General features: G+C 47.4%; 1 protein-coding gene across 1 annotated transcript; it reads right to left on the reverse strand.

The window, feature by feature from the left end:
* Nucleotides 1-813: 813 nt before the first annotated feature.
* GHRL (ghrelin and obestatin prepropeptide) lies at nt 814-11,227 on the reverse strand. The gene is made up of 4 exons (XM_077451587.1): nt 11,051-11,227; nt 8,380-8,463; nt 2,445-2,556; nt 814-948 (listed from the first exon to the last, which is right to left on the reverse strand). The coding sequence occupies exons 1-4, from the start codon at nt 11,162-11,164 to the stop codon at nt 911-913; spliced, it is 348 nt and encodes a 115-aa protein (XP_077307713.1). The 5' UTR covers nt 11,165-11,227; the 3' UTR covers nt 814-910.
* Nucleotides 11,228-15,453: the final 4,226 nt, after the last annotated feature.

Genomic DNA, 15,453 nt, shown 5'->3' on the forward strand with positions numbered 1-15,453 from the left:
AACAGGTCCTGTGGGTGGATATAGGGGTGGAGCTATTTTATATGTATGCTGCCATGTATTGGCGTCTGGAAAGGAAAATTACGGTAAGTATTTGATACAATTTTCCATTTTGCTGGTGTTTCGTCAGATTAAGTGACCAGTCAGAATTTGTAACAGAAAAAGTATCATGGGCAGTACTCAATTTCCTCTGTAAAAATAAGTGCAAAATGCAAAACTCCGGTGGGTGTAGCAAGATGTCCGTATGCTGCCTTCTCGCTGTATCCTTACTGGGGACAAGTGCAGGGTGTAGCAAGATGGTGGCGGCGACCATCTTGCTACACCCTGCACTTGTCAGTTAAAGCGATGCTGTGTCGAATTGCAAAAGGTGCTCTGGTCAGGAAGGGGGTAAAATCTTTCGGGGCTGAAGTGGTTAAGGAACCTCGGGTGCAAGCCATCTGGTACCGGTGACTTATTAATGGAACTTTTGATGGACCTCCAACTCGCATCAAAGTCGGACTAAAGTAGTACAGGGACAACTTTGAAGTCGCACAGATATGAATGGGAAATTGTGGGGTATGACCTGTCATGTGACTCTGATGTCTAAAGTTGCAGGAAAAGTCGCACAAGTGTAAAAGGGGTTTTAGTCTGCGTTAACCTGCACAATCCCCGGATACCCGCATGAAATGTTTTCATTGCTCTCCAGCAACCAGCTACAATCTTCGTTCTGTTAAGTTGCACTGGAAGGGTGCCATGTGACCCCCTCCAAGGATAGGAGAGCGGTACATGATGGAGGTCTGGGGGGTCTGCTGCATCCCACACAACAACTCACACAGCTTCTGCCATAAATAAGATTTATTTCTGGGTTACACAGAGATAATAAAGACACACAGATCGGGGAGAAGCATCAGAGACGAGCGGATTTTCATCATTCTCATTGGCTCTGAGGATTTTCATTCTTGTCTTCTATATCTAAAAAGGAAGAGGATACAAGCTGAATATCATACACCAGCCACCAGGAGGAGCCCTTCCCACCCCCACAATAGAGACTTTGTTATTATGCCCAGTGTTAGTGTGTTGGAGATCCCTCCCCTGTCACCATTTCTCTCTTGGTGTCAGGAAAACTTTTCAAAAGTCACTCATGATGACAGCAGAGAAAGGAAGCAGGAGACAGAAATGACACTTAGTGCCCTGGACTGAGACAAGCACACACTATAGAGGGATTTCCTTTGTTCATATTTCATGTCTGAGGTTTACAACCGCTTTAACCAGGCGTTGCATTGGAATAGCCCTTTGATTTGAATGGGCTGCCCAACAAAGCAAAAAAATGGTGCGTGTAACATTTCCTTTGGCACACAGCCATGTGCGTAGTTGTGTCGTGCATTAATGTGTGTCGCATTAGGGCAGCCTATTTATTTGAACGGACGTTTCGGTCAGCATAACGCATGTTGCACTGTACCTGCCACACCAGGTGCGTTCTTTCCGTGCCATTCAGAATTCATTGTAATGCATCATACCGATGCGTGTAACCGCAATGCGATAGTGTAATTGAGCCTTCAATGGCTTCCTAGTGTGACCGGGCCTGGTGATTGGCCGGCTCAAGCCTGAGTGCTTCATCCTGGGAGGAAAGGGAGAAGGCAACCTGCTCCCCCCCCCCCCCCCATAAAGAGATTTCCTCCTACTTCCTGTTGTGTCAACAGGACAGGAAGTGGAGAGGAATCTCCTCAATTGGAAACAGGCAACAAAAATACATAAAACACCTGACAGGGGTACTAACCCTTCCCTACTCCACAAATTTAACAAATAAAAAAAAAAAAAGTTTTTGCTTTAGATCTATTTTAAAGCCCCAATAAACTTTCGGTTTACATCAGCTACATATATTACAGCGGTATTTAATGTATTCTAGTGTCTTTTCAAAGTAGAAAAGCCTGTCCCCTGCCAGCATGCTGCAGAGAAGGATCTAGGCCAGGGGTCTCCAACGGGTGGCCCTCCAGCTGTTGCAAAACAACAACTCCCATGAGGCATTGCAAGACGGACAGTTACAAGCATTACACCCTCAGGCAGACGCATGATGGGACTTGTAGTTCCGCAACAGCTGGAGGGCCACCAGTTTGAGACCCCTGATCTAGGCTTTCTGTGTTCAAGCAGCGGTCTCTCTGCAGAGGTCAACTCCCCCCGCGCACAAGAGCTTTTCCAGTCAGCAGTGAGCATGGGCTTTGCTGAATGGAAAGCTCTGGCTTTAACCACTGCAGTCAGACAGCAAGAGTCCTTCTCTGCATCATGCTGGCAGGGGACAGCCTTTTCTACTCCAGTCTGTTGCTGCTTTGGAAAGATAACTTAAAACATTGGTGAGGATTTAATGCACCTGCAGTGTATTCAGCTGAAGGTTCACTTTGGCTTAGCTGATGGAAAAACCACAAGCAGACCCCGGTGATTGGTGGCCCATAAAACGCGTGCGACGTCCTTACCCTGTGCTGCCCTGAGAGAGAGGAGGGAGTACAGGAAGTCCTGCACCGCAGCCCTCTGCTTCTGGAACTGCTCCTGTGTCGTCATCATCTTCATATCCAGAGGGAAGCTCACCTGGAAGACAGGAAATGAAGCTTAGCGATGGTGGGCGGGACATGGCGGCTGTACAGATTTGGCGGTTTTGTAGGATGTACACTTGTGTTGCCAAAATAACCGACTAAGGCCCGGTTCACACCTATGGCAGTTTGCTTTTGTGCTGCAGGGCTGCGCGAAACGATGTACCTGTAAGTCGTATCGCACATGAGATACTGTGGGCACGCGCATGCGCCCGCTGCATGCCTGGGGAGCGCGCACGTGGGTCCTGCAGACTCAATATCCGCCGGCAACCCGCGATTGCTCCACACATACTGCAGCAGGGCTGTGCGAAACGATGTACCTGTATGTTGTATTGCGCATGAGATACTGTGGGAACGCACCCGCTGCATGCCCTGGGAGCGCGCACGTGGGTCCCGCAGACTCAATATCCCCCTGGCAATCCGCGATCACTCCACAGAGAGGCAGGATGGTGATCTGCCTATGTAAACAAGGCAGGTCCCCGTTCTGACAGGTGACAACATGGAGATCTGCTGTTTCCAGTGATCAGGAACAGCGATCTCTGTTGTCCCAGTGAGCCCATCCCCCACACAGTTAGAACACACCCAGGGGACATAGTTAACCCCCTGATCGCCCCCTAGTGTTAACACCTTTCCTGACAGTGACAGTGCTTTTTTTTTTTTTAAGCACAGATCACTGTATTGGTGTCACTGGTCCCCAAAAAGTGTCACTTAGGGTCAGATTTGTCCGCCACAATGTTGCAGTCCCGCTAAAAATCGCAGATCGCCGCCATTACAATAGAAAAAATGAAAAGTCCTTAAATCTATCTCCTATTTTGTAGACGCTATAACTTTTGCGCAAACCAATATACGCTTATTGTTTTTTTTTTTTACCATAAATATGTAGAAGAATACATATATCGGCCTAAATTGATAAATAAATTCGTTTTTTACTTTTTTTTTTTTTTTGGGATATGTATTCTAGTAAAAAGTAAAACATTTTTTTTTTCTTCAATATTGTCGCTCTTATTTTGTTTATAGCGCAAAGAATAAAAGCTGCAGAAGTGATCAAATACCACCAAGAGAAAGCTCTATTTGTTGGAAAAAAAGGACGTCAATTTTGTTTGGGTACAGCGTCGCACGACCGCGCAATTCTCAGTTAAAGCGACGCAGTTCCGTGTTGCAAAAAAATGGCCTGGTCATTAGGGGGGGGCAAATCCTTCCGGGCTGAAGTGGTTAAAAAAAAAAGTCACTGACCCGTTCCAGTAATGCCGCAGCTGAAAACATGTGCCATAGGAAACTGTTAAAAGAACTGTAGTGCGTTTCTGCAGAAAGCACTGAAAAACGCATAGGTGTAAACCAGGCCTTAGGGCTGCATTCCCATGTGTGTGACTCCAATGCACCGGCTTTGGAGTGCAACTTTGGTCGGGTGCAACTTGAATACGACTTTGGCTTCGGCCAGTGATAATGGACAACTGTTGCACGCAAGATGCGTTGTATAACATTCAGGTACAACTTTCATGCGACTTCTGAGGGTTAACATTGAAGTCTGTGGCCCTCAAGTTGCATGAAAGTTGGACCAAAGCAGTACATGAACTACGTCGCACATTTATGAATGGCTATCATTGGAAAACATGGGGAACGACTCGTCGTGCGACTTTGGTGTCCAAATTTGCATGACAAGTCGCACAAGTGTGAATGGAGCCTAAGGCCGGGTTCACATATGTTGCGAATTGAATGCGGTTTTCACCACATCCAATTCGCTTGACATGCGAGTGTGACCGGCTCTCAATGAAGCCGGTTCTCATATGTCAGGGCGGCCCTGGTGCGAATTCCAAAAGGGTTCTGGGCATGTTCGGGTTCAGGCAAAAATTTGGACCTGAATCGCACCTGAACCGGTGAACAGAAACGCACCAGACCCGATGCTGGAAACCACGGCTGTGTATATATATATATATATATGTGTGAACCTGGCCTGAGCCCAATTCCAGTTCAATCTCTGGCTGCAATACTTACCTCCTCTCCTGTGCTGCCTCCTGCAGGCTCAGCACACTGCAACCCAGCTCCGGTCCTCTATTGTTATAGAGATGAGAAGAGGGGGAGGGGTTCTGTAGTCCAGCAAAAGCAAGAACTGGGAATGGCTGACAACCTTGCTTGGGATTTTAGTGCAGCAGAGGCATCGCTCCCAACTGTCCCTGATTTGGAACAATGTCCCTCTGTCCCTCATTTAGGGTCGCCACCTTTTCTTCAAGTCAAACCCGAACAATTTAGCGGCGCACAGTAAAGTTTTTAGTTTATTGTATAAACTATTCATATATTTTGCAATTAAACAACATTTCTAATCATATGAAGTTAATAACAAGAGTCCCCCTTTACATCAGAGTCCACAGAGTTCCCCCTTTCACATCTGAACTTGCAGAGTTCCCTTTCACTGTAAGGGGGGACTCTGCAGTCTCTAATGTAAGGGAGGACTCTGGGGACTCTGACATAAGGGATGCTCTGGGAACCCTGATTTAAGGGGGAACACTGAGTACTCTGATGTATGGAAAGGACTCTGATGTAAGGGGGAACACTGTGGCCTCTGGTGTAAAGGGGAAATCTGATGTAAGGGGAGCTCTGAGAAACCTAATTTACCTTAGTGTACTCACTCAGAGGCAGGAGAGAGAAGGGGGGAGACTTCAGTCACAGACAGGGATGGATGGTGAGCTCACTCACCCCTTGGCAGTCAGCACCTCTCATCCAGATGTATCTGAGGCTGCTGGACTTCAAATTTCTGGCCCCTAATATCCTTTCGTGAGGCACAGCGCCTGGGATTGGAGTGTGGGCAGACATTTAGGGGTAGGAGGAAGAGGAGCAAATCAAGCCCTCTCTCCTCTCCTGTCTGGGTGGGTGAGGGGTAATTGTTAGTGCTTGCTTTGGGCAATATGAAAAAGAGAGTGTAACAGACACTCTTGGCTTACACAACTGCAGCCAGCAACCCTGCTGGGAAGCCATAGTCTGGTCTGAATAATGTGTCCGGGTTGCAGGTGGTCTGAAACCCGAACACATGAATCCAAACCCGAACTGTCCGGGTGAATCCCGGACAGGTGGCAACCCTACCCTCATTTGTTTCTCATTTTGGTCTGATCTATATAGATGTATAGAAAATGCACTTCTTATCTATCAAAAAGTGTTTCCCAGAGCTAAACCTTTCATCTGCTTTCTAAATTGCTGCATTTGTAAATTCCAAAAACCAATATAAAGGAATAGTAGTGGTAAAAAAAAGCACTTGCGGGTTTAACCAATCTTGATTTTTGTACAATTCCCCTTTAAGTGGGTGTGGTCAGGGGGTGTGGCCAGGGGGGGTGTCCTATGCCTGCATGCTTTTGCTGATAGGTGTCCCTCATTCCCATCTCAAAGCATTGGGAGGTATGGCAGAGGCAGCGTGTTGTCAACTCTCTACAGGAAGTTAGGCACTTGCTGAATTTCTGGCAGGATCAACAGATATTTGTCTGTAGTTGCAGCATTTCTAAAGGGACATGCTTATATTTTCCTTTTTCTGATTTCATTACATACCTTATCTTAGACCCTGTGATGTCATCACTGGGTCTCTGTGCTTCTCTATGCAATGCAGGCACATAGAGGCTGATGGGAGGGGTCAATGGGGTGAAAACATCACAGCACCCTGCTTCAGCATCAGTATTGCTTTCAGGGGCCCCCAGACCTCCTCCCAAGGGCCCTCAGCCCTGATGCAAGAAGTGGGCTGGCCCTTGGGAGGAGTTTTACAAATATCAAAATGCCCTGATAGGTGGGTGTAGGTCTGGAGGAGTGGGCATTTCTACGCTGATGGCATTGGTAAAATCCACAAGTGATGACCAAAGAACCGAAGTCCAATGAATAAATCGGGAGGGCACGCTAGACTGGGCAGGAAAGAGCTAGATGACGCTGGATATCCTCCAGCCAGGAAACGAGGCGGGCTCTATCTGACTTGCTGCAGCTTCTAATGCACGTGATGAGAAGCTCACAGTGTGCGGTGAAATCAGAGGAAGACGTTTCAGTCTGGGAGAGGAGCCACTACAACCGTGCAAGACTGAAGGGAAGGTCAGAGGGAGAATTTAAACTTTATTAGAAGAGTACACATAATGCTGGGAGTGGTACAGTGCCTTGAAAAAGTATTCATACCCCTTGAAATTCTCCACATTTTTGTCATGTTACAACCAAAAACATAAATGTATTTTATTGGGATTTTTATGTGATAGACCAACACAAAGTGGCTCATAACTGTGAGGTGGAAGGAAAATGATAAATGGTTTTCACATTTTTTTACAAATAAATATGTGAAAAGTGTGGCGTTCATTTGTATTCAGACCCCTTTACTCTGATACCCCTCACTAAAATCTAGTGGAACCAATTGCCTTCAGAAGTCACCTAATTAGTAAATAGAGTACACCTGTGTGTCATTTAATCTCAGTATAAATACAGCTGTTCTTTGAAGCCCTCAGGGGTTTGTTAGAGAACCTTAGTGAACAAACAGCATCATGAAGGCCAAGGAACACACCAGACAGGTCAGGGATAAAGTTGTGGAGAAGTATAAAGCAGGGTTGGGTTATAAAAGAATATCTGAAGCTTTGAACATCTCACAGAGCTCTGTTCAATCCATCATCTGAAAATGGAAAGAGTATGGGCACAACTGCAAACCTACCAAGACATGGCCGTCCACCTAAACTGACCAGGCCGGGCAAGGAGAGCATTCATCAGAGAAGCAGCCAAGAGGTCCATGGTAACTCTGGAGGAGCTGCAGAGATCCACAGCTCAGGGGGGAGAATCTGTCCACAGGACAACTATTAGTCGTCTCTCCACAAATCTGACCTTTATGGAAGAGTGACAAGAAGAAAGACATTGGAGAAAGAAAGTCATAAGAAGTCCTGTTTGTAGTTTGTGAGAAGCCATGTGGGGGACACAGCAAACATGTGGAAGAAGGTGATCTGGTCAGATGAGACCAAAATGTAACTTTTTGGCCTAAAAGCAAAATGCTGTGTGTGGGGGGAAAACTAACACTGCACATCACCCTGAACACACCATCCCCACCGTGAAACATGGTGGTGTGGCAGCATCATGTGGTGGGGATACTTTTCTTCAGCAGGGACAGGGAAGCTGGTCAGAGTTGATGGGAAGATGGATGGAGACAAATTCAGGGAAATCTTAGAAGAAAACCTGTTAGAATCTGCAAAAGACTTGAGACCGGGGCGGAGGTTCACCTTCCAGCAGGACAACGACCCGAAACATCCAGCCAGAGCTACAATGGAATGGTTTAGATCAAAGCATATTCATGTGTTAGAATGGCCCAGTCAAAGTCCAGACCTAAATCCCATTGAGAATCTGTGGCAAGACTTGAAAATTGCTGCTCACAGACGCTCTCCATCCAATCTGACAGAGCTTGAGATATTCTACAAAGAAGAAGAATTTGTCAGAAATGTCCCTCTCTAGATGTGCAAAGCTGGTAGAGACATCCCCAAAAAGACTTACAGCTGTAATTGCAGTGAAAGGCGGTTCTAAAAAATATTGACTCCGGGGGGGCGCCATACAAATGCCCCCCCACACTTTTCACATATTTATTTGTAAAAAAAAAAATGTGAAATCCATTTATAATTTTCCTTCCACTTCACAATTATGAGCCACTTTGTGTTGGTCCATCACATAAAATCCCAATAAAATACATTTAAGTTTTTGGATGTAACAAGACAAAATGTGGAAAATTTCGAGGGGTATGAATACTTTGTATTTGTATAGAGTGAATACACTGTAGTCCCTCCGCAGCTGGTTGTAAAACCGGGATTACAATCATGAGAAGGAGAAGAATACGAACCCCGATCTCCTCCTCGGCCAGGTCATCCTCCACACCCCTGCGATTCATATTGCCGTTTCTCAGCTTATTCTGTGATTGCCTCTCCTGGACACAGAAGGAAAACAAATCCATTGTTTATGCCAATGTCTTAAAAATGTAATCATTTCATTTGACTTAATTGTTGCATCTGTACAGGCTCGTGAAGTGTCTATTGCATTCAGGTCCTACAAAGCAGCTGTAGATATCACAATGTCGATGGAGATGCTTTTCTGTCCATCATTGGGTCCTGCAAAGCTGCATGTACATTTCTTCTGTGCAATCAGGAGCATCACTTAATGTTATCAGGCTAATTTCTTTCCAGGTTGAATGTTTTCTGATTCATAAAGAATACAGCAAGTCAGGAAAATGCCACATTATGGCCACTAGATGGAGCTGATGATCACGGGGCAAACAATAATTATTAACTGTGATCGTCAGCTCCATCTAGGGGCCATAATATGGTATTTTCACAATTCACTCTAATCTTTATGAATGGATAACATTCAATCTAGAGCAGTGGTAGTCAACTTTTTTTTTAATACAGCTTTTTGCAATGCACACTGGAGAAGTTGGAGTACAATAACCCCCAGCATTGGCGTCAGTGAGTTTAATAACCCCCAGCACTGGTGTCAGTGAGTGTAATAACCCCCAGGACTGGTGTCATTGAGTGTAATAATAACCCCAAGCATTGGTGTCAGTGAGTGTAATAATAACCCCCAGCACGGGTGTCAGTGAGTGTAATAATAACCCCCAGCACTGGTGTCAGTGAGTGTAATAATAACCCCCAGCACTGGTGTCAGTGAGTGTAATAATAACCCCCAGCACTGGTGTCAGTGAGTGTAATAATAACCCCCAGAATTGGTGTCATTGAGTGTAATAATAACTCCAGCATTGGTGTCAATGAGTGTAATAATAACCCCCAGCACTGGTGTCAGTGAGTGTAATAACCCCCAGGACTGGTGTCATTGAGTGTAATAATAACCCCAAGCATTGGTGTCAGTGAGTGTAATAATAACCCCCAGCACTGGTGTCAGTGAGTGTAATAATAACCCCCAGCACTGGTGTCAGTGAGTGTAATAATAACCCCCAGCACTAGTGTCAGTGAGTGTAATAATAACCCCCAGCATTGGTGTCATTGAGTGTAATAATAACCCCCAGTATTGGTGTCAATGATTGTAATAATAACCCCCCAGCACTGGTGTCAGTGAGTGTAATAATAACCCCCAGTATTGGTGTCAATGATTGTAATAATAACCCCCCCAGCACTGGTGTCAGTGAGTGTAATAATAACCCCCAGCACTGGCGTCAGTGATTGTAATAATAACCCCCAGCATTGGTGTCAGTGAGTGTAATAATAAGCCCCAGCACTGGTGTCAGTGAGTGTAATAATAACCCCCAGCACTGGCGTCAGTGATTGTAATAATAACCCCCAGCATTGGTGTCAGTGAGTGTAATAATAAGCCCCAGCACTGGTGTCGTCAGTAAGTATAATAATAACCCCCAGCATTGTCAAGTGCTAAGACAAGGTAGCCTTGAACCCAGGGTGAAGCAACCCCCCCCCCCCCCCAAGGTAAATAAGCATTATATGTCAACAAAAAGCCCCCCCCCCCCTCTTTCTTAAAAAATCAAGCACTAATCTACACACCAACCCCCTAAGCATAAATTCCCATTGCAAGACAAAATTCTCCAGAAACAAGTTTTCCTGCCTCCCCTCAGCACAAATCACCCCCTGCTGAAATCTTCCCTCCCAGCACCAGACTTTACCCCCATCCCCCCTCCAGCACAAATCCCCCCTCAAATTTCCCCACAAGTACAAATCCTCCCCATCAGCAGAAATCCCTCCTCTAAGCACAAAATCTCCCCCCCCCCCCCCACCAATCATCCCTACTAGCACAAACCCTCCTACCATATCCCTTTTCCTAACACAAATGCTTTCCCCACCAAAAAATAAAACATTCCATTCCTAGCACAAATCCCCTCCAATCACAATGCCGCTCTTAGCACCCCCCCCCCCTCCCCACTCAATCCCCCATCATAGCAACCTCCCACCTAAATGTAATCTGATCTAACAGTCCTGATGCAGGAGGGCTGCAGTAGCACCAGGAGCTGAAGAGGAGAGAGAGCACAGCCTGCACCTCCACCCACCTCTCTCCTGTTCTCCAGATTCAGCTTTTCACGTCCTCCCACCAAGATGAAAGGAATAGTGATGTTTCTTTCACTAATCCTATCAGCTTGTGGTGGCAGGAACTATCCAGGCTTTGCCCCCTCCACCCACCTCACATGATGCCAGGACCTAGGGCATCTGCCCCTCCTGCCCCCCCCCCCCTTCCAAGCCCTGATTGGAGGTCTTGCCATTGAAAGTTAATCCTTTCATCCCCTCCCATTGGTGATCACACCCTCCTGCTCTGCTCTTTCTCTCTCTCCAGGCCACTCAATCATAACCACAATCAGATTGTACAATGTATAGTCAACCTGAGAACCTGGGAGGTGTCCCCCTTCAGCGGCTCTATCACTGGCCATCAAAAGGCTGCGACTTTCAAAACAGAGAGTGGCAGTTGCATTTCGGTGGCTCTTGGGCAATTGGGGGTTGATCATCAATTATTTTTATAGCCCCACCTCCCCTCCCCCGAGAGTTGAGATAAATACGACTTACCGCAATCTTCTGCATGTCGGCTGGACTCAGGAAGGTTAAGCCAGCCTGGGCCTCCTCGGTCCACAGCAGGCAGAACAACACAACTCCGAAGAGGGCGACTTTACCAAAATTCATCCTGAAGGTCCTGGTCACCGATGCTGCCTGCGAGGTAAAACTGTAAAAAACAGAAGCCGGCGGTGAACCTGATTTTATAACTATCAATCAGCTGTTGCACCTGCAGGGCTCTAATGAGGGAAGTGGCAGGCCCTGCATTCCTTTATATGCGATTTCCCCTTTAGGAGTATCTCACCAAAAATTACCTTTTTGATGCAGCGGATGTCTAAAATCCGACTTTCATCTTTTGGAAAAATCAGTGAGCCAATCACACAAGCAGGAAATTACATTTGGGGGGAGGGGCGTTTGCCATATTGCATTTTACATGAAATTACAGCAGCTGCAGACTGAAAAGAAAAGGTCATTTTAAATACAGTGGAACCTTGATTTGCGAGTAACGCAGTTAACGAGTGTTTTGAAAGACGAGCAACTTTTTTTTTTTATTCTGACTCGGTTTGCGAGTGTCGTCTCGCATAATGAGCAGAATTCAAGCTAATGGGGTGTGCAGTGCCGCATTTGATCAGAGGTTGCGGGGGGGGGGGGGGGGGGGGGGCGGGGACACTCAAAACGGTTCGGAGGCGTTCAAAAATACTCGAAATGACTCGGAAACACTCCGCTCCCAAGGCTTTCTGAGCCGTCCCTGAGTATTTCCGAGGCTCTCCGACGCCCACCTCTGGCCACATGCGGTATTGCATGTAATAGAAGTCAATGCGGAACGAATTATCTTTGTTTCCATTGACTTCTATGGGGAAACTCGCTTTGATATGCAAGTGCTTTGGATTACAAGCATTCTCCTGGAACGGATTGTGCTCGTAATCCAAGGTTCCACTGTACCATTCAAATAAAATATGACATGTACAGTATAGCTATTATAATGCTATATCATTTTTTTTTCCCCCCCATGAAAGTGGAGTTACCCTTTAATCTGCACCGTAGACTGAGCTGTCCACCCATCAGATGTGACTTACCTGAAGTTTCCTGTGCGAAGTGTCCCTCCTCGTCCGTCGGCTCCATATTTATAGGAAAGAAGAATGACGGGATTCTCGGATCTCCAGGAGGAACGCGGATTCCACATCGGAATGTCATTGGAAACATTTATCGGTTACGTTGTTCCAATGATTGCTCCTTTGTGTATTATCACACCGCAGCGAAGATAAGAGCGCACACTCGGAATTTCTTCCTCCGCTTATCTCAGATATCTCCTTTTGTCAGTATTTATTTAATGGAATATATGGAGAGGCCTTTTCCTGGACCCCTCGTTATGTACACACAAAGTAGCGATAGTCTGCGGCTACAGATGCTCACCGCTTCAGCTGATTGGTTAAAGTGAAGGACCTAAAATGCATGGCGATCAGTTGGGTAAAGGTCTGCGTATCATAAACAACTGCCGTCTTCTTTTAGGCTCGGCTCACAGCAGGGGGGTCCAGTGCGTGCTGGTTCAGTTTCAGCCCAAATTTCGGGCTGAATTCGGACCTGAAACGGACCAAAAAGACGCACCGGACCTGCTGCGGAGATGTGCGAACCGGCCAAAATCTCCTGCTATTGCGAATTAGATGTGAGGATACAGCATTCGATTTTCAATGGTGTGAATCCAGCCTTAAGCCTTCATCCTTTGCAGCCCTTTAAGGGCTGCTGATCTCCTGCAGACTCTTGATGTCTACATGTATTACAGTGACAGCCGTATGGCATTTCACAGGGTGGGTTTTGCTGATGGTCAGAGCAGCCATCAGAAATTGTAGGGCCCCTTACATGGCTTTAGGCCTGGGCCAAAGCCCCCCCCTGAGCCTGACCACCAACATTCCCCAGGGTACCGCCCACTGGCCGTCCCACCGAATCTGCCCACTAGCCATCCCACCAAGTCCTACAGTGCCTCAGCCCCTCTCACACCCGTACTCTCTCAGCCCCCCCCCCCCCCCTCACACAAGTACACTCTTAGCCCCCCCCCCCCCCCCCACACCTGTACGCTCTCAGCCCCCTCCTCACACCTGTACGCTCTCAGCCCCCCCCCCACACCTGTACTTTCTCAGCCTCCCTCTCACACCTGTACTCTCTCAGCCTCCCCCTCACACCTGTACGCTCTCAGCCTCCCCCTCACACCTGTACGCTCTCAGCCTCCCCCTCACACCTGTACGCTCTCAGCCCCCCCCTTCACACCTGTACTCTCTCAGCCTCCCCCTCACACCTGTACGCTCTCAGCCTCCCCCTCACACCTGTACGCTCTCAGCCCCCCCCCCTTCACACCTGTACGCTCTCAGCCCCCCCCCTTCACACCTGTACTCTCTCAGCCTCCCCCTCACACCTGTACGCTCTCAGCCTCCTCCTCACACCTGTACGCTCTCAGCCTCCCCCTCACACCTGTACGCTCTCAGCCTCCCCCTCACACCTGTACGCTCTCAGCCTCCCCCTCACACCTGTACGCTCTCAGCCTCCCCCTCACACCTGTACGCTCTCAGCCTCCTCCTCACACCTGTACGCTCTCAGTCCCCCCCTTCACACCTGTACGCTCTCAGCCCCCTCCTCACACCTGTACGCTCTCAGCTTCCCCTTCACACCTGTACGCTCTCAGCTTCCCCTTCACACCTGTACGCTCTCAGCCTCCCCCTCACACCTGTACACTCAGTCCGTGTGTACGCGGCATTAGTGTATGCTCCAGCAGAGGTTGCCCGCAAGGTTTAAGAGTGTGTCTATGGGAATGTTTGACCATTCTTCCAGACGCGCATTTGTGAGATCAGCACCGATGTTGGACGAGAAGGCCAGTCTTACAGTCTCCGCTCTAATTCATCTCAAAGGTGTTCCATCAGGTTGAGGTCAGGACTCTGCGCAGGCCGGCCAGTCAGGCTCCTCCACCCCAAACTTGCTCATTCATGACTTTATGGGCCTTGCTTTGTGCACTGGTCCAAATACTTTGGTGGAGGGGGGATTAGGGTTTGGGAACAGTTTGGGGATGGCCCCTTTTCCAACATGACTGCCCACCAAATGCACAAAGGAAGGTCCATAAAAGACATGGATGAGTGAGTTTGGGGGTGGAGGAATTTGATTGGCCTGCACAGTCCTGACCTCAACCCAATACAAACACCTTTGGGATGAATTAGAGTGGAGACTGCGAGCCAGGCCTTCTTGTCCAACATCAGCACCTGACCTCACAAATGCGCTTCTGGAAGAATGGTCAAACATTCCCATAGACACACTCCTAAACCTTGTGGACGGCCTTCCCAGAAGACCTACCTGCATTTCCTCTGCCTGTACCCATCCAGTGCTTTTAATATTTAGGCTTCAATAAAGACTTTATACTTTACTTTCTGTGTTGGTGTGCTGCCGATCCAAAGATTCTCTGTTCCAGCCTTCCCAGAAGAGTTGAAGTTGTTATAGCTGCAAAGGGTGGGCCAACCCAATATTGAACCCTACGGACTAAGACCGGGATGCCATTAAAGTGGTTGTAAACCCTTACAACACACTTTGACCTACAGGTAAGCCTAGATTAAGGCTTACCTGTAGGTCCAAGAAATATCTCCTAAACTTATACGGTTTAGGAGATATTTGGCGAAAGACAGGCACTGCCGTCTACGGTGCATGCGCCGTAGACAGCGGCGCGCAGGTGCACTGAGCGCGGCATCGTCAACGACGAAGATGCTGTGCGTGTCGGCTCCCGTGCGCATGCGCGGGGGTGACGTCATCGCGGCTTCGCCGAATGACAGCAGTGGAGCAGCGAGAGCCACCGAGAAGATGGATGCGGCGGACTACAGGGGACAGCAGTGACATCGCTGGCTCCTGTGTCAGGTGACACATAATGGACTACTATGCGATGCGATGCGATGCATAGTAGTCCATTATGCTTTGCCTTTGCAGGGAATGAAAGAGGAAGTAAACTCATCAGGGTTTACTTCCTGTTTAAAGTTCATGTGTGTGTAAAGGCAGGTGTCCCAATACTTTTGACAGTAGTGTATTAAGAATAGAAGTTCAGGAGAGGTCATCCACCTCTTTGGACTTAACTCATAGCGTGCCTGCACTTTTTATCAAGTGACTGAATTTCTTTAATTCAGCTTTAAAAAATTCCACTTTAAGTATTTCAACAACGTAGTATTTCAACTGGTCTACAGGTATGGCATCTGCATCTAACTATATTTTTAAAAAAGTGCGATTAAACCCACTGGAACCCGTTGTCTGCAGGGACCATTTTCTGCAAAAGGTGAACTTCGCCTTTATTTATAAAAACTGGAAAGGCTTCCATATTAAAAAACACACATTACAATAATCATCCCCCAAACATGTCAATAAACCATACTAATCAAAACTGGAGCAGATATGCATGG

Source organism: Lithobates pipiens, unplaced genomic scaffold, assembly GCF_037356315.1.
Source record: "Lithobates pipiens isolate NorthernLeopardFrog02 unplaced genomic scaffold, aLitPip1_a1.2 Scaffold_23, whole genome shotgun sequence".
NCBI lineage: Eukaryota > Metazoa > Chordata > Amphibia > Anura > Ranidae > Lithobates > Lithobates pipiens.

What these genes read in the sequence shown, in the direction of transcription:
- GHRL (XM_077451587.1), bottom strand. Translation starts at nt 11,164, where the DNA reads ATGAATTTTGGTAAAGTCGCCCTCTTCGGAGTTGTGTTGTTCTGCCTG. An exon ending in CCGACATGCAGAAGATTGCG is followed by an intron (nt 8,464 to 11,050) that starts GTAAGTCGTATT and finishes TTCTGTGTCCAG; the next exon opens with GAGAGGCAATCACAGAATAA. An exon ending in TGGCCGAGGAGGAGATCGGG is followed by an intron (nt 2,557 to 8,379) that starts GTTCGTATTCTT and finishes CCTGTCTTCCAG; the next exon opens with GTGAGCTTCCCTCTGGATAT.